This window comes from Micropterus dolomieu, linkage group LG07 (assembly GCF_021292245.1).
Source record: "Micropterus dolomieu isolate WLL.071019.BEF.003 ecotype Adirondacks linkage group LG07, ASM2129224v1, whole genome shotgun sequence".
Classification (NCBI taxonomy): domain Eukaryota; kingdom Metazoa; phylum Chordata; class Actinopteri; order Centrarchiformes; family Centrarchidae; genus Micropterus; species Micropterus dolomieu.
The window spans coordinates 19351202-19370289 of record NC_060156.1 but is presented as its reverse complement, the minus strand read 5'-3'; the positions used below and the strand labels follow the sequence as shown (position 1 = coordinate 19370289).

Sequence of the window (19088 nt, the reverse complement as noted above, 5' to 3'; positions counted from 1 at the left end):
ATGTTAACTTTTAAGGACACCGAGACCATTTTACACGCCTTCATCTCATCACGCCTGGATTATTGCAACAGCCTTTTCACCTGTTTAACCCAAAAATCTATTGATCGACTCCAGACTGTCCAGAACTCAGCTGCCAGGCTTTTAACCAGAACAAAGAAATATGACCACATTACTCCTATTTTAGCTTCATTACACTGGCTCCCAGTATGTTTTAGAATTGACTTTAAAATTCTATTGATCACTTTTAAAGCTCTTCATGGCTTCTCGCCTTGTTATATTTCTGTCCTTTTAGTCCCATACACACCAGCACGTACCTTGAGATCCTCGGGCAGAGGTCTGTTGTCTGTTCCAGAGTCTCGACTGAAAACTAAAGGGGACAGAGCGTTTGCTGTCAGGGCCCCGAGGCTCTGGAACAGCCTGCCCGAGGAAATCAGGTCGGCTGAGTCAGTGAAGTCCCTTCTTAAAACATACTTTTATAGGAGATCCTTTCCCGATCTTATTTGACTTTATTTTATCCCTTTTATTTTATTGTATTTTACAAATTTTATATTTATCTGTATTTTAGTCTTTTTAATGTTTTCATGCTTTTATCTTGTATTGTTTTTGTATTATTGTCTCTTGGGTATTATAGTCTTTACACTTGTTAAAGCACTTTGTAACTTGTTTGTGAAAAGTGCTCTACAAATAAAGATTATTATTATTATAAAGTGAAGTTCACTCTTCCAAGCTTTTTAAACTGTCCACTATAACAAATCCACAGAATGGAAACAGAATTATGATAGATTTACATAACACTTAACAAACATGTAAACCATTAACAGACAGACACAAGGGGGAAAAAATTATTTAAGGAAAAATAAAAATGTCTATCCTCCAATGAATGAATGACCAACTAGGAGCGACTATATTTATAAAGCCAGAACTCCCTTCCATACCCTTATATGGCATGTTACAATTTCTTAATTGGTGGGTATGGTACCTTAACCCTTATAAAGTACACTTGTTACATACTTTTCCTACACCTTAATTCAATAGGGTTGCAAACCTACAGTAGGACATTGGTCTTTAAATCTTTAGCAGATGACAAAGTTAATATCACACGGATGCCCTTGGCAATGTGGATAAGCAAAGTGTGATTTGAGCTTAAGCCAATTTGCAGTCATTTGATTCAGTGTTAAATGTAATACTTGATAAAACTTGAAAATCTCTGTTAATTGAGGTCTAAGTTCAGTTCAGTAACGTAAAGTATAAAAAGTACTGTGGTAAAAAAAAAGGCCTTGCCTTTTTGGTAACAACTATGATGGTACAGAACAACAGTAAATTTTAACATCCATCCATTACCTAGACCTGCTTATCCCTGAGGGTCGCTGGGAGGCTGGAGCCAATCCTGGCTGACATTGGGTGAGAGGCAGGGGACACCCTGGACAGGTCACCGGTCAATCACAGGGGTGACACATAGAGACAAAACAACAGTTTATGCTCACATTCACATCTACGGGCAATTTAGATTCACCAATTAACCTAACCTGCATGTTTTTGGACTGTGGGAGGAAACCAGAGCAGCAGGAGGAAACCCACGGAAGCACACGGGTGGCAAGCACTTTCGACTCACAGTAAGAAGGGATGGAGATGCATGGAGATAGTAAAGTAAAACAGTATTGTACTATCATAGGTGTGCCACTACCATGCCACTGTATTTCTGAGTGAGTTCAACAAAAGTACCAAAACACTACTGACTAAATTACTATTAACAGGTTGCCAAGCAGGTATCTATGCAATAAGGTGACAATTGTCACTATCAATAACTTTCATGCTGACAGACTTTCTCTAGACCCTGAAATAATTTACTTTCCCCACAGCAAAGGAGTACATGTGATGTTGTGAAGGAGTTGATGGTGAGGTTGTGAAAATATAACCATAAAGTATATAAAAAGTTCTGAAGTATAAAGTATCATGAGCCATAAAGGTGAATCAACAACTCTCTGACAGTCTCAATAAAAATTTAACATTTTAAGTTTCACCAAGTTAGGATTTATGGCCAAGCTCTTGTGTTGGGTGACATTATATTGTACAGAGGGTAACGTTATATTTCCTGGTAACTGACCTGGTAAAATATTTAGACTGTAAAATGTATGTATTTGAATTTAGCAAGTGTTTTATCACACCCCCTTTGCATCCTATCATCGTGACCAAACCTTCAGCAAAACAAGTACACAAGAATCCTTGAAGTCCTGTTCCCGATTATTAGTGTGGTGCAGCCTTTTCTGATATGTGATGAGCAGGAGGGAAAATGAAGTAGTGAAAATACACATGCTATATATTATGCATATACCAGAATGTTTCCCAAATGTGGCATGGCAGGTCCTCCATAAGCGTTTTTGTAGTGTGTTTTCTGCTTTCTGATGTGGGCGTTGCAGTCATCTGAGTCCATTTATTTTACCAAACCATGAGTGGGAAAGTCAGTCTTTGTGGAAGTCAAACAGGACATAGTCCATCACCTGAAAAAAAGAAGTGTAATTTTAGGTTTACAACATTCAATGCCTTGCATTACTCAAGTTTGACAACTTAATGAACTTATAGTGTCTGTAAGGTACCCTTGCCTAATAAAGTACTAACTTTGAGTATTAGCATTTTTACACACAACAGATTAGGTTCGTTTTATCCACCCAAAAAATGCAGTATACTCCATATATCTAGTTAGGTGGCGACTAATAACCTTTTGCCATCATTAAATTAACATTTTTACCTGTATTTTAACGTTCATTTAACGGTTAACCCATTCAAGCTAACACTACGTTAGATAACACCCTACCCAAGGTATTTGGGTGGTAGCTGTAACGTTAGTCGCCAAGCTTTGTGCTATTTATTTAGGGGAATAGTTTTTGAGCTAAAGCAGGCTTGGCTTTTTGAGCTAACGTGGACCGTTACTGAAGATTTCTTATCAAGCGTCCTCTTGCGCACTTCCATTAAGTGTTTCTGTGCTTGAAGGTCGCTAGAGCTGCTCAAAGCCTTTAGCTCTGCTAACTGCTGGCTCGTCTTTGGATGGTCTGGTGGTTAGCCGGACGTCAAACACCGCAGGTGTTCAAAGAGTAACTTTACTTACAGAGCTCAAAATAAAGGTCAGAAAGCATATTTACTACTTAACATACAGCAACTTTTGGTTGATTTAGTATTGTCATCATTGTTTGTAGAGGCTGTAGAAGTATATTATTGACATAAGTTACATGTAACTAACTGGCCAGTGCTATGGTTCAGTACAGTGTGTTATGGCCAATACCATAATACATTACTTGTACAATGACATAGCCTACCATGGTGAAAGAAAATGGCATCTAACACTCACTGTACCATTCTACTTTTTGTAAGGAAGTGCTGGCTAAACAGGAATTATAGAAAAATGTTGTAAATTAGTGAAAGATTGGCTTGGTGTTGACAAAAAGTAATAGGATGGAAAAGTAATGGGGGATTTGTACAAATTTGTACTTTTGCCATTTACAACTGTGTGCAGGCAAAAAGTCGGCACTTGTGTTTTGCTTTAGACCCAGTGTTTACTTGAAGTCATTATAGGGGGTGCAGTAGCCTGCATTACCTTTGTAGACTCAGAATATTACTTTACTGTAATGCTAAACTAGTTTCCTATATAAACTAATAATTTGTACTACCCATAACAATCTAAATGATGAGGTTTATCTAAGGAGTTACACTTTGTGGAACTTTAACTTGTGAATTTTAACTTAGGTATCAGGGTTTTCGTTTGTCATTTTATTTTGTTGTGTCCTTTATTACCTGAAACAGGAACTGCAACAATGCATTGCAGCTTTTTTTTTTTCATCTTCTTGTTCTTAATGGAAAATACCTTTACAGCCACAAAAGCCTGCTATTGTATGATAAGCTACAAATGTAGAGAAGCGTCTGAAAAAATCCATTTAGAATTAATAATGCCAAAATCATTCCGGTAATGAAAAAGTGTAATTTATCTGAAGAGGCTCAGAGTCGTCTTTGAAATGCAAGATGTCACTGAGCTGGTATAAATGCAGGCTTTAATGGAGACATTGACAGTGCTGCTATATTGTTCTTGACTGTAGAAAATGATGTGAATAGCTTTGCTTGTCATTGTTGTGAAACTATTAATAGATCTGTAATTATGGTGGGCAAATTGTTGATTTTTTTTTTCCTCTGTGGTATTTGATATGCTCAGCACAATGAGGAGATGAATTAGGACTAATAAACAGGTCTCATGATTCTGTCTCTAATTGGAGGATCATTATATCTCTTCCACAGAGATGCCCACAGCTAAAGCCTTTAACAGCACTATTTCAAACAGGACACAAAGGCCTTAATGAATACTCTTGTGACTTCACGCCATCTCTCACAAAAGGGAAGCACATATTCTGTTTTTATCTTACACATAGTTTCCTGTAATTGTTGGATTGAGGTGCAAGATCAACCCTGCTTCGCTTGGAAATCACAATAATTATGCCGAGGTAGTATTTAGGTTAAAAGATCATTTGAAGATGTATTAGCAATTTAAGATGGTAGCGGCATCATACTATATTAACTTTACAGTAAACCTGTTGTGTGTATATATAGGGGGTTGCTGAATATTCCTTTAAAATATTTAAACTCGTATATTGCTATGGTGTAATTTCAAATGTTTTACAATGTCCTTACATGCATACTTATGCATTACCATTACAACACAATAAAGTAAATGTAATGCATGCTCAGGGAATGTGTTGAAATCTCTGGGTGCCATTTGCTCCCATCAGTGTAGCTGATAGAGTCATTAGAGTGCTGCTGCGGCTCGGCTCTGGGGTCTCTCTCCTGTAAATGGCCCTGTTGGATGGGTGAACAACCTTCACATGGCTCCGTGGCCTCAGAGCACTTCACTAAAGCTAATAGGTCATAGCTGCAGAGATGGGTGACAAAAGCATGAGTGTTAACAATGGATAATGTGAGAATGGATTGCATTTATCTAGTGTGTTCTCTGTCTCTCGATTCAAAGTGTTTGACATTGCATCAAGTGAATTTCAAATGTAAGTCACATTGTTTTTTTCTCTGACTGCAATGACAGCAAGATTTGGGAATTTTCACTTTACACGTATGACCTCCTTGCTAATGGAGGAGGCTTCTCTTTATCTATTAGTGACTAACGTGATCACCCTTGGACGGCTGGAAAACCAAAAGTGCTGAAATCGTCTAAATGATGAGCTGAAGGATCTGTGGGTTTTTGCATATCACACCTCCTCTATGGCTTTAAGAAAAAGGGTGAAAGAGGTCAGCTCAATATGCATATAATTTGGGGTTACATTCGAAGTTTGGGTTTTAAGCTTCTTGATGAAAGACAGCTATGAATAAATGTAATCTTTTCTCTCAAATATGGTCATTTGCTGAGGGCTAGGAAAAAAAGTCTTTGTGTAGGCATTCACTATTAATATTCCTTATTACTCTTCTTTGAGGTTCATTGTCCTTCTGAAACACCTATGAGGAATTGAGCAATGTCACTAATTTCAGAAATGTATTTACAGAAGTTAAGTTAAGACAGTATTGTTACTGTCATGTTAAATGCCTTGAGTTTGTCATGGATGAACGTACGAGAAAAGTTTAGGCCACAACGGTGAGGAACTTATTTGTTGAGCAAGGGAAAATACAACGAGACGAGGGCAGACTGTCAAAGGACTGAACGCCATTCATCTGCTAACCTGTTCAAGGTGTGCGTGGTTGATGTCCTCCTCCTTTGGTGGGGAACATATGTCCACAGCAGCTGTGCCACCATGAATAGGCAGTGATTGTGTGTGAGCTAACTGCATTCCTGGGAGCCAGGCCAAGTGTGAGTGGAGTGAGTTGTCCCATTTTTGATACAAGCGTCTCCTACATTCCACCTGATTTACATGTCTCTTTTTCCACAGAACTAGTGGCCACTCGCTTTGGCCAAAATAGCAGCTGACTTTGAAGATCTCATTTTTTTTTCAGACCAAAGATGCTGAAGAGGTGATCCTGAGACATATTTTAGGTAAAGTAAGGCGTGTGACTTGAACAGGTGTGTTACTGTATCTTCCCGGTGACACAGTTTTCAGGAGCTACAGTACAGGTACTAGTGGTCTGACTCTTGTTCTAATGATGTATGATAGAAGGTTGATACACGCTAGATTGTCCAGTCAGGCAATGCTATTTCTGTTTGGCATACGTGAAAGCAGAAGATAGAAATGGCTCTAGCTAAAAACAAAAAAAGTATTAATATTTTCATACATTTTTCAGAATGTTTGTGCAGGTTATCACTAGACAAAGTAGGTGTCAAGGATATTACCTTGCTGTAGCTACAACACTTACTTGACTTCAAATAATTGCATGAAAATAATCAGAGCTTGGCAGCGTTGAGTACCCATGCTTGAATGCAATCGTTATTTTCAAATATGTCATTCATCCTCTCTAAAATAAACTCAAACACCTGTAATTGTTATCAGATACTTGCACAGGAAACCATGACATGTACAGGCAATCTCAATGTAAACATTAAAAGGCAGTTGCGAAATGGAAATCTCATTTCTTTGTGGGCTGATGTCTGATCACAAACAAACAATAGACATCTGCAATATTTCTCTGTCCTATCACAGATCTCCATCCCATGAGGAACAAGGTCAACAGAAGAGCTCTGAATGGGATGGTGATCCCAAAATAACAATCCCAAGCACCAACAACGCCCCCCACCCCACTCTTAAACAACACAATCAAACAATCAAAGCCCTACTGCCTTTCCCTCATTGTTTAATTTCTGCTGGCTATCTTAGATATCTCTGTGGCTGTTCTTATCTTTGACCTTCAGCTTGTTGCTTTGTCGTCGCCCCCTCCCTCCACCCACCTACCTGCTCCCACCCCCACGCCAGTGTGCTGCGACCTTCAGAGGGGTGTCATTACTCCCTGACCCATTTGACGATCCCCTCATGTGGAATGTGCATATGCCGAATCGCTGCGGATCTGCACAGTATGGGGTGAGGTGAAGTACTTACAGAAATATGACTTGACACGCTTTATCAAATGGGGAAAGATGAAGACGAAACAGCTGCTGGTGCTGTCGTAAGCAATCTGGCCGTGATTGAATAAAAGTGTCAGGAAAAGGGCCGCTTGATGGTCTTTTGTTCTCCCCCATCCAGCTTGATGTTAGTTTGAGCTGTCAGGAGGGAATCACAGCTGGGTGATTTATCAATACTTGGAGTGACCTTGCAGCCACACTGCTGTGTCTGTGCGTGTGTGTGTATGTGTTTGTGCACAAGCTCGTATCTGTGTGGCTCTCGTGGATTAAAAAGACACAAAGTGGAATATTTTCAAAATAGTTGGCACACATAGACAAAGACTTGGCTTGACTTGGAACAAAACTCTCTCTTCTCTTAGACACAGTAAGTGGATTGTTCTGCCAACACGATAAGGGTATTTTTCTCAACATCAGAGCACTCAAAGTACCACCAGCAAATGTTTGGGAGATGTGTGTCTCTTTTAACTAACGCTGCTTTTGAACATGTTTTTTTCCTAAATCTCTTTACTATTTTTTCCTAACCTGTCCACTCTGTTTCTTCACCTCAGTACTTTCTTTGAGATGTACTTGGACAGCCTGTTTTCATAGCAGCCATTGACTGTCTCTGTTGTGATTAAGCAGATGTTTTATTGCAGACTGGAACAGTCATTACTGCCATAAACCCATCTGTGGAATTGCTTTTTATGCAAATTTACAAAGCATCTGCATAAATAAAGTTCTAATTAATACCTTTCTGCAAACCTCTGCGCTCTTTGATTCCTAAGTGTTCTTAATTTTGTACAAGCAGGTAGAAAGTACAAATCAATGCTCACAACATGACTGGGGTTTGTTCTCCATGTACACCAGTTGTGGTTTTTTTAATAACTCTTTTAGTAGATCTCTGAATAAATAAGAAATAAATGTTGTTTGGCAATATTTTACATGTTTATAGATTTTTTTAGAGCACTCTGCTAAGCTGTTATTTAAGGATATACAGTATATTTATAAATAATTAGATTTTGACAACCCAATGTGGTTAAATATTGACAAATCTTTGATTAAGAATGAGCTTAAAGCAATTTCAATCAAGGATAACATTTATGTAAAGTTGCAGTGAGTAGCATTTTTAGCTCCCGTTGTAGGTTACAAGGGAAATAAAACAAAATCTGCTGCTACCGGTTGATTGGGAACTACTGAAGAGTAAAGTTTCCCAGAGAACATTAAGGCTGCTTTATAGATCCCTTTGTTGTGAGGGTGCCAATGGAAGCTCATTAATTTCCCCAGGTTTTTAATGGGGAGTGTTGAACATGTGGCAAGAGTTGTTTTGGTGGGACCCTTATGAGTTGCACCTCGGCTGTTGAAGGGATGCCATGCTTTTTAATTGTAAAGGTGTCCCTTTGCTAACTAATCAAGTGCATTTGATTGTTTCGAAAATTTTACAAACATATTTATTTAAGCTGTGTGATTGATGATTTATTTTTAAAATTCTAATTGTGTCACTCTTAACATGCCATATTAACTTTGTCAGTTCTTTTCGCTGTAAACTGGCCCCCAGTTTGTTTGTTTGATTGTTTTTTCAGCTCACATTCCACTAGGCTTATGATCTCTGTAAAGTACATCACTGATGATGAACCCAACTTAGTGTAGCTTTGGTATGGGTGTTCTTGTATACCAGAGTGAAGTAAATAAAAAAGCTAAAAAGCCATTTAGAGTGAACTTGAACTTCCATTATATCTGAAATCAGAAGAAGAAAGAAATGTTGTGAATAAAGAGAGACTTTGTTTAATGATTAAAGGAGGTATCTGAGCTACGAGTGAGGAGGGGCTGCAGTCAGTGAGGTCAGGGGAAAATGAAGAAAGGCTTTAAAAAAGTGTGTTGGGATGAATACAGGGCTTTCTGCATTTAACTTTTGTTTTGTATGGATTAAGGAATGGCGCTGTTTCTAAAGCAAATAGAAACCCTGTTTGCTTGTACTTCTGAATGTAACTTTCAAGTGAACATCAGATCGTCTTAGTTGATTCACTAGGTGGCAGTGTCACTTTTTAAACACATTAGCATTTGAGTAGCACTGTGTTGTACTACTGTATGTGACTGGATTACTATGCTTAGTTTATATGTGCAACAAAGACACCTTGACCAAACATTGGAAATCAGAATTAAAATTCAATTTATGAAATTTCACATTACGGCTACTGTATGTAGAAGTTGGTACCATTCGCTTTTTAACATGGTGACAGCTCTCTGGTGAAAAAGTGCAAACACTCCAGTAGAGAAGAGTCTGCTTTCATCAACATTGCAGTGCAGAGCCAGGATTTCTTGTACCGCACAAAACACAAACACAGGTTATATGCTGCTCTGTCTCTCTCTCTCTCATCAGCTAGTGAGATCTAGCAACTTTTAGCATAATGAATTTAGCAGGGATGCCTTCTCTACACAGTCCATCAGGCCTGCCATCTAGGAGATTAAATTATGTCTGTAAGCATTAAAGCTTTGATGCTGTATTTGGGCGGCATGCATGCATCCATTTGCAAGATTCTATATAACAAAATTAAAAACATGGACACCTATGGAAAATGGCTTGGCACTAGCACTTAAACCCAACCACTCCAAACAGTCTGCTGACTAATGCATTTCTAATCATTTCTGTGATCAATGTTAGCTGCTGTGCAATAAGATTAATCAGCCATATGCAAAGCTAGGATCACCTTGAACAAGGCAAGAAGAAAGGAAAGAAGGAGATAAAAGAACGAAAGAAAGTGTCTTAGCTATTATGTATGATAAGCACATACACTATACAGAAATAAAGCGCACCTGCATTATTCACGTTTTTCATGCTGTGGGTTTTGTGTGTGTCTGAGCGGCATTACACCGTTGTGCTCCCCTCAGCTGTGCTTTGGCATCTGTGCGTGGCCATCTCACTGCTGAATAGCTGCCTGATTATTCCAAATCTAAGGGAATATTCAAACAAGGCCGATAATGCATTCTTCCATATGATTCTCCAGAGCTGGGACAGCTGTTCAGCAGCTTTCAATGCCATGTTCAGAAAGGGACAGATTTCTCTGCTCAATTAATGGGCCCCATTGAAAAGCAGGGAGAAGTTTGACAAATGAAGCAGAGATTCAGTTTGTCTTAGGAAGAATGCTACAAAATAACAATCTCATATAGCTGATAAATAGCTACACTCTAACTGAAATTATTTGGAAATGAATGTTTAACTTCAAAATAAATCGATGCACAGGATTTCAGTTCCCATGTAGGCAAACTAGGCTGAAATCTGCTTCAGTAAGCACACAAAGCCTGTACTGTATGAGGAGTGTCGTTTACATTACTAGACAATAACTGTCAGTAACTTCGTCATGAATGCAGTTGTCCAAATCAAACAGATTACAACCAGGTCAATTTCACAAACCTGTCTAACAAAATGATAAAACTTTAATGACATGAATTTGTCTGCTGTATCGGACAGGAGGAATTATTGGAGATCAGTGTTTCTTTGTTCACTTCACTTTGGCCACACAGTGATTTGAGAATGCTACTGCTATGCCGGTGCCTTGTAAAGTTCTATCTGGCAGATGAATTCTTTCAGTCTGGCTTTCCCCCGTCTCTCTCTCGCTCGCTCTCTCTCTCTCTCTCTGTCTATCTAGAACAACGAGGAGGTTGTCTGTCCAAGGGCACACCTGTAAGGTGCAGACCCTCGACAGGCTTACCTCAGTGGCCTCTCCTGCTGTACTCAAAAGGCAATTATTCCTCCCAGAAGATAGAGCACTGTCAACTTCAAACGGAGGACATTCTTTAGGCAGATTAGACTAAAATTATGTTTTATTATTTGGGCCCTGAAGAATGAATTGGACTCTATTTGGTCGTCTTTGTGGTGAAATCCAAGACAGTTTAAATGGCAGAGGTATGTTTGGAGTCAGGGTAATACTCTGGTGTCTTTATGAAAGGGCAACAGAGAGGATCAGATTAGAAGCTGAACAGCGAGAGTCTTTCAGTGCGGCTGTGCTATCATCTCTGTCTTCTTGTCCGTGCCTGTAGAGAGGTTAAATTAAATGGCTGTAATAAATGTTTTGGTCTTGCTGATGTGGTATGGCTAGCTATCAAACGAAAACACTGTGGAGAAACTGCATGGTGGAAGATCAGAGAGAGGAACAAATGGAGGGTGGGAGAACTATGTCAGCACATTACCAACATTAGAAACGGACTTGTTTTCACTTAAACCTCAATTATAATGGTGGCTCCAGAAACAATTATATTGATGAATGCTTTCTAAGTTACTGTAATTAAATTATTCCATTTAATTAACGAATTATATTGAATTTCTCCCCAGAGAACGGCATTAGCCTCATCTGCTGTTTTACAAACAGGAGTACTCTAATGTTGTGTGCTATATGGAAATGATTACTAATGAAACTGTGTCAGATCAGATAAATGCTGTACAGAGTCAACAAGCCAAGCTTGTAACACAGCCAAACTTGAGACGAAATAATAAAGCCAAAGAAGAAATTATTGATTGTATTTTTTCAAGGACAGGCTTTGTAAAGCTGACATCAAATAAATTATAATTCCTACTAGAGGTTTGAAACAGAATGTAGAAAGTCAAATAAAATATGTAGTAAGCAATGTCTTTAAAATAATCGTTCTTATATAAATACATATGTGAAGATTATAATTAAGAATAAAAACAATCAGTGTTTTAAAATGCATGTATGTGTCATCAAAAACACATTCAGACAGAAAATCTTAATAGCACTAAATTAAAGTGTCAATTGATTGCATAAAAAAACATCACATTGCTGTTTCCACTCACTGGCTATAGAAGGTAAATTATACACAATATAAAACTGGAATGCATTAACAGTTTTACTTTGATGGTTCAGCACTACAAAGCTACAGTACGTAAACACAAAGTGAGGTTCCACTGCAGCTGACCATTGCCCTCTGGTGGGAGTGCCAAGCACCTGCTTGAAGATAGACTAAATATAGAGCATAAGATTTGTTTGTATTTCTTGTGTTACACTAAATGTCATATCATTTAAGGTTAATCACAGACAAGCAATGAAAATATAGGTGCACACAACACTGTTATATTGGTCATTGTCATATAAATTTCACAAACAAAACACACGAAATAAATTGATCCGCTTATTGAGATTTATTTTACTCAGTCAAAAAAATTTTTAAAACACACACTGCTACTTACAGTAGCGATGTGCTGCATGTGTTTATTGTCCTATCCCTTCTGGGCTTGGCCATATTAGTCCATGTGAGAGGAGAGAGGGGTTGTGATGCTGTAAGCACATACCGTGCATTCTGTCTCCTCCGCTGTGCAGTTGTTGGGCATATTGTGAGGTTTTAATACGGGGGATATGGAGGAGGGCTCGGCTCACATTCGCTGTACAGGAAGAGCCACGGCCAAGAATGACAGTTGCTCCTCTTGGAGCTGAGACATCCATGGATTTAAATTGCACTTTGAAAGGTCAGCACATGACAAGCAATCAGTCAGCTCCTAATTGGATGATCAGCAGTGGTTTGAATATGTTTCAGATTTTTTTTTTTACTGCATCATGGAAAATATGAAAAAACTGAGCATTTTCTTGGTGAGCACTCATTCTGATAAAATTAGTACTCTGAAGAATTGTGATTAAAATACTTCAGTAGAAACAAAACAATATCTTATAATAGCAATGATGATAATAACTTTATAACTTTATTTACAAATTTACAACATCAAAACAAGGATAACACAGTAACAGAAGGTAAGAAGTAAGTGAAATAAAATTTATAGTAAGTGAATGATGATTAAAATACATATAACAATTTACAGTGAGTTAGGGGAAGGCCATCCGATAAGGAGGGATTTATGAGAGGAAAAAGACTTTGCCTGTGATCTTTGGTCATGGAGTTTCACAGCTGAGGGGCCTGGACAGCAAAGACCTTTAACCCCAAATAAAGAGAAGTGGATAAATATTATTTTTCAGTATGAAGGGTAAAAAAACATATAACACATACTATAATGTATCAACAGTTTTTATCAATATGTTTAAGTTTCACATATGACCCTATCAAACCCCAGAGATACTCCCATTTAAAACATGTTCAGTCAAGCCTACAGTGGGTGCAGTTATAGCATTTCAATATGAGGACAAAAACTGCCTGAAGAAAAATATGAATGGGTGTGGCAGTAAATGTCACATTACAAAACACTTTTTCTTAGAATGAAATGCTGCCTAGCCTTGTCCACATCCATGCCAACATTGTGGCATACCTGTTTCCAGTTCCAGCATGTTGCACTGGCAGTATCATTAGCATAGGGTATTACTTCATACACCTGTGTGGGAAAAAAACACAACCCTGTCAAGTGAGTTCTGTTTTGTTAAGCTGAGGTATACAGCTGCTGTCACAGTGATCTTTCATTTCTGAGCCAGCTATCTAGAGTAAATCCAAGGATGTAAAGAACTAAAAAAAAGGCAGATAAAACTGTCACATGTCAAAGTTCCTCCAAGATCACAACAAAAGGGATGGAAAGAATAAAAATAACCTGAATGCAACATTTATTATAGGGCAAAGTTAGGACAACTGCAGGCAGGTTCAGCGCAGATCATCATTGCTGAATGTAAGTAGCACACACAATGTATTTGAGTGAAATGCTGAGCTATTTTGATGGAAACATCCACTGCCAGTATATGTGTGCAGGCTTCACTGCTGGCTCAGGAATGTTGGCATCAAGTATGCAGTCCTGACAGACAGCTGCAATGCAGTGGCGTTTTTAACATGCCAGACCAGGACCCAAGTGTGCCAGAGGCTCTAAAGAAAATATGAAACTTTATAGGAAAATTGTACTAACTTGATTCACTGTGGTAGGCATCTGATAAATCATCCGTTTAAATTTGTCCATAGTGGTCTAAGAGGTCAAAAATGACTGAATCGATCTTTGTAATGAAAATTGTAAAAGTTCACTTTAAAAAGTTATATGGAAGTTAAAGAAGGCACGCATGCAACATGAGCCTGCGTAATACTGTAGGCTACTGATGGAACCAATGACTCACTGCTCAATGTATTCTGAAGTCTGTGATTTAATTGCTCCTTTATTTACACAAACACTTGACAGTTCATCTTTCTCAATAGTCTCTTTATCCCCACGTGTTTAGTGTTTTTTTCCACCCTCAGCTATTTCACCTCATCATACAACCACAGTATTCATTACACTAGGTGTATCCCGATCGCCTGGTTGTCCTGTTTATTTTGTACTTGTTCAGCCCCGCAGCCCCTGCAGACGCGCTGGTATCACGCAGTTGCGTAATTTGACAAGCCAGCGCAAAACAGGGAGAATCAACGTTTGACAGCTGGCTCTTTGCTTGTACAGATTGTTTCGAAACAAAAAGAATACCTATGTTTAATTTATTTGTTAGGGATTTCGGATAGTAAGACAGTACATCTGCTTTTATGGCCGCTGCCGTGAGGAATAATGTTTGGGTTGCTCCGGGGCAGGACGCGCAGTTTCTCTACAAAACCACCGCACCACTGACAGCCGACGGTCTGAGAGGTGAAGATCATGGACAAGTGCTCTGTAACACGAGGGATGCCATCTCGGGAACTTGCTCTTTTCATGATTACAATTTGGTAGGGGAATGCATTTTTCTTTTGCATCTGCCTCAGGGCATCACGTTATTTACTGGTGCCTGCTATATGTTGCGGATCAGAGCAAAACAGGCTGTTTTTATTCATAGATGTACGCCTAATATTAGAGGCAGGTCTATATGTTTGCTTGTTATAATATTCACGGCTACTGTCCCAACACGTGACAGACATTTGCTTTGGATGTCTGTGTTGATGCTGACATTCACTGACTAGGTTGAATCACAATCAGGGCATGGCTGGGACGTGAAACGTTGCACCCGCTCCAGAAACTTGCGAGGAAGAGATGCATTGCGCTGCATGCAGAGCAACTGGATGTTCTAATTTCAGACATGTATTTCCAAACAGCTTAAGCCGGACCGTTTCAGAAGGGTGTCTGCTGCTTGTAAAGGGAGGGGTAGGGTGGGGGTGGGGGGGGTCGTCTTTGATGTGGCAGTGTGTACCACAAGTGCAGGCCCCAAATGCATCCCCAAATGTATTTACACCAGTTAGTTTTGTTATTTTGTCTGTGTCCATGATGCTTCAGCAACAGTGTAGAATTATGGGTATTTCTGGTCATGGATTTGATTTGGTAGCAGGTCTTTGGGGGGACATTGCAATCATTATAGAAAAAGATAAACTGTAGTAAACTTCTGAGGCATCAGTAACCCATGTGGGAGCATGAATCAACCATTGCATTTGGATTAACAGAAATTCCCCCCTGATAATTCCCTTCTCTTTTGTCTTTCAGGGTAAATCAGAGATGGACAGCTACCTGTCTCCACACCCACAGGACATAGTAAATTCCAAAATGCTGTGCAGAGACAGCGCTCTCATGGTAGAGCCTCCATTCACTGACGACTTCAACTGCCCTTACAGCGTCAACATGAGCCTGCTCCTTCCTGACGTCACATACCTGCACCCTGGTCTCTGCAGGACAATGAGACAGATCAAAACGGAACCATCACACTCTCTGATGCATGCCAGCTGTCAGGGCAACGGAGTGCCGCCAACACTCCCAGAATACCCAGGTGTTTTTAGTGGGGGCGACACCGCTAGCGGTAACTTTTTGATCAAACAGGAAGCGACAGATTTCCAGGACGTTCCCCTGTTTCAGCTTTTGAACTCTGACTTGGAGCAGCTCGTTCATGGGCCACAGCTGAACTCCATCCCCATGGCCCCATTAAGTCTTCCTATTGGGAACGTCCATGTAGGCCCTGCGCAGAATTCTGCCAAACCCACAAGCAGTGCTCAGAATGAATGTTTCCCATTTAATCAACACTTGGGACATCAGCAGAGACCAACCTATTTGCCACCTTCTCCACCGAACTCTGAGCCCTCAAGTCCAGACAGGGGAAAGGAGCTCCTTCACAATCTGTCCCCGCCTCCCTCCTACCAAGCCAGCATCGCCTCTAAATTAACTTTTCAGAGCCATAATCCCATTGATCCAGGACAGACCTCCAGTGTAGCTCCAATCCAAAGCCCAAACCAGAATTCCAGTGTTGGATTAGTCCAAATCACAAGTGCTAGACCAATGCAGTGTCCAACCCTGACACCAGTTCAGACAACTCCAGGCCCACTGTCCCCAGTGTTGGCCCAGTCTGCTCCCTTTAAGTACAACAGAAGGAGTAATCCGGATCTGGAGAGACGGCGAATTCACCACTGTGATGTCCCGGGTGAGCTTTCTGTCCAGTCCGCACAACAACAATAAACTTGAGTTTTGTGAAATGTTTCTATTTTTATGCCAGTATCCCAGTGTGAGGACGGTATTTTGATCCTGATGAGCTTTCTTTTTCTTTAGGTTGCGAGAAAGTATACACCAAGTCTTCCCATTTAAAAGCCCATCTACGGACCCACACAGGTAAAAATATTTTGAGTTGCACTTTTCATTTTGGGGTGAAAGTAGTGATGTTGCCACGCAGAAAAAATGTACTTGGCATGCAGATGCATTCTGTCTGCTGACAGACCTGGCCCACATCTCACTGCTGTCAAATCACATAAACCCTGCAGCTCGCATAAAGGGGGTAGGGAAAAAGACAGGACACGCTGTGATTTATGGCTCACAGTTGAGGCACGTGTATGAAAAAATATCAGCATTTTCATCATCAAATCTAATTAATTATTAATTTAGAAAAAAATTCCATACTTTTAAGTAATATTATATATCGAGGGAAAAGTATCCAGATATGTGTTGCCTATCTGGCATAGGTTCATTTTGCTTTTTTTTTGTCTGCTGAAGGAGAGAAGCCATACCAGTGCTCCTGGGAGGGATGTGAGTGGCGCTTTGCCCGTTCTGATGAGCTGACTCGCCATTTCAGGAAACACACCGGGGCGAAGCCTTTCCAGTGTGGTGTGTGTAACCGCTGTTTCTCCCGCTCTGATCACCTGGCCCTACACATGAAGAGACACCAGAGCTAGAAATCCTCTAATGCAAATCAAGTCAATGTTTTTTTTATTTTTCAGTAAACATGGACAAAGAACTGCCACTTACATATCAGCAAACAAACAAATTAATAACTGGATTTTTCCACTCACTTCCCAGTGGAGACAGTGCTGGCCCACATGTAATTCTTTTATTGTAAAAAGATTAAATATTACTGTTGCCTTATTTTATTTCCACATGTATGTCGCAATATCGGGGGGACATTTGTAAAGGTGTCAATCAAAAATCATTAACCTATAATAATCAAATAATATGGCATTTTTTAAGCCTTTGTTTTCATTAGATTTTGTTGTATTGCAAACTATTTGAACAATTTCAAATTTCAAAGTTTTTTCTTGTACAGATCATATCAAGAAGTGTCATGGTATAGGCATTTATTTAAGTAACTTAAATAGTAAAGTAAGTGGAGACATAGTATTGCTATTAACTGGAAGGTCAAAGAATATGTTGTCATAGCCAGCAGGTCAAAGCACTGATGTGTGTGCGTGATATAGAAAGTAACAGCAGTTAGTTGTTAAGTTGTATGTAAACAAGTTGCGGATTTACTAAAAGACACGGTAGGAGAAATAAATATTGGGATGAGCACTGTTTGCAAGCCCTATGGTGAGTGCAGTCCTTACAGCATGACTTTAACACTGCCAGATTTATGGGTTACTTTGCTACTGAGGTAAACGTTACTCAAAACAAAGTCCATATTTTCTCATATCACTGAAATAATAGGAAAATACTGTGTTTAAGATATAATATCATATATTCATTAGGACAGCAATATGAATGTTCTATATCTATGCCCTTATGTTGTAACATAGATATGGTCATTACAGAAAGTGCTAAATGTCTTTCAAGCAGGTGCAGATATAAATCCAAATGGTGCATTTTGATTTGACTTCTATGAACACTGCATGGTTTTATTTAATTATTGATAACTTATTTTGATGGGCTTGTTTTGTCCCATGTTAACTTCAGCCATACAGCAATATCCCCTTTGACAAGGATGTTAAAAGAGAAGTGCTCATACAAAATGTACAGCTGTGAGTACATGACAGTTCAACAGCGGGTAAGAGTTTTTTTCTTTCTCCTGGAAGTTGTTAGGATGGAAAACATTGAGACGCCTCAATCTTGACTTTGTTTTGGTTAGGTATCTTATAACAGGATTACAGCATCATATTACTGATGATTTGTCTTTATGCGTGGTTTCAAAGTCTGTGAGATTTTTTTGGGACTTAGACTGAGCACCTGCCAGTCTGGACATCGGTGTAAGCTTTTGGTTTCTATTCACGTATTCAAACACCTTTTGAAAGTGCCTTTAACAGCTTTTTTTTGGATCAATGAAAAACAAACTTTTATCAGGTACTCTACTCTGTTAAAATGATTCGGTGTGTTGCTACCCCTCCTTATTTCCTCAATATAACTTTCTCTATTTATGACCAAGTTTCTTTATAATTTGATTCAGGTTGAACAAAAAAGATTTTCGAAGTCTATAATTTGTTCAGATGTATATATTTTGTATCTGCTGTTTAAGGATACAATCTCTTGATTGTTTTTGGATGTGTAAAGATTTTAAACTTTTTTTTTAAATTGCAGACTGTTTATTCTTATTTTTTGGCAAAGTCTAAGAAGGATCAAATTATGGAATATTGTTACAGTCTACACTGTCATCACTTTCTCCGGCCAAGCAGCTCAATGGAGTGTGTGCCAGTGAATTATTGCAATACTATTTTGACATGAAGATGTAACCTAAATTGATGAAATGTGCTATGAAGCCATGTGACCCTCACAGTGCAAATAAAAGTTTTGTGTTAAACATTTCTTTTTGATGGTCTGATTTTTAAAAAATCTTTCTCTACACTATCCATGTATTTCCATATAAAATTTTGCTTTGAAATACATTTAGCTTTCAGATTGCAGGCAACCACAGTCATGTTGATCTTCTACTTTGTCTGTTTAAAAAGTTTGTTCAGCACAGTAGAGGTCTCACACCTTTAACTTTTGCATGAAAACTGCATGGATGTTTTAAAAGTA

The 19088-nt window shown here is 39.0% G+C and overlaps 2 protein-coding genes and 1 long non-coding RNA gene across 20 annotated transcripts in view; 2 read left to right on the top strand and 1 right to left on the bottom strand.

Moving 5' to 3' along the window:
- Window positions 1-7034, bottom strand: part of dachd (dachshund d) — a 117980-nt gene extending 110946 nt beyond the window's left edge. For 4 of the 13 annotated variants that reach the window (XM_046054023.1, XM_046054033.1, XM_046054031.1 and 1 more), the window contains exons 1-4: window positions 2747-3120; window positions 2333-2498; window positions 1527-1607; window positions 1342-1420 (exon numbers count right to left, since the gene is read on the bottom strand). The gene's annotated coding sequence lies outside the window, so the exon portion shown is untranslated. Of the gene's footprint in view, window positions 1-1341; window positions 1421-1526; window positions 1608-2332; window positions 2499-2616; window positions 2716-2746; window positions 3122-3149; window positions 3178-7007 lie in introns of those variants that run through there. The other 9 variants (XM_046054030.1, XM_046054029.1, XM_046054036.1 and 6 more) reach the window with 7 other exon arrangements.
- On the top strand, window positions 2725-7763 carry LOC123973753. Of its 6 annotated transcripts, none has more exons than XR_006825687.1 (4): window positions 2725-3119; window positions 5712-5830; window positions 5974-6013; window positions 6615-7763. It is a non-coding gene; the product is annotated as an uncharacterized LOC123973753 (long non-coding RNA). The 6 variants fall into 6 exon arrangements; XR_006825689.1 differs by having other exon boundaries at window positions 5910-6013; XR_006825691.1 differs by having other exon boundaries at window positions 5910-6091.
- Window positions 7764-14338: 6575 nt separating this feature from the next.
- On the top strand, window positions 14339-18828 carry klf5b (Kruppel-like factor 5b). The gene is made up of 4 exons (XM_046054120.1): window positions 14339-14629; window positions 15375-16299; window positions 16425-16484; window positions 16863-18828. The coding sequence occupies exons 1-4, from the start codon at window positions 14453-14455 to the stop codon at window positions 17039-17041; spliced, it is 1341 nt and encodes a 446-aa protein (XP_045910076.1). The 5' UTR covers window positions 14339-14452; the 3' UTR covers window positions 17042-18828.
- Window positions 18829-19088: the final 260 nt, after the last annotated feature.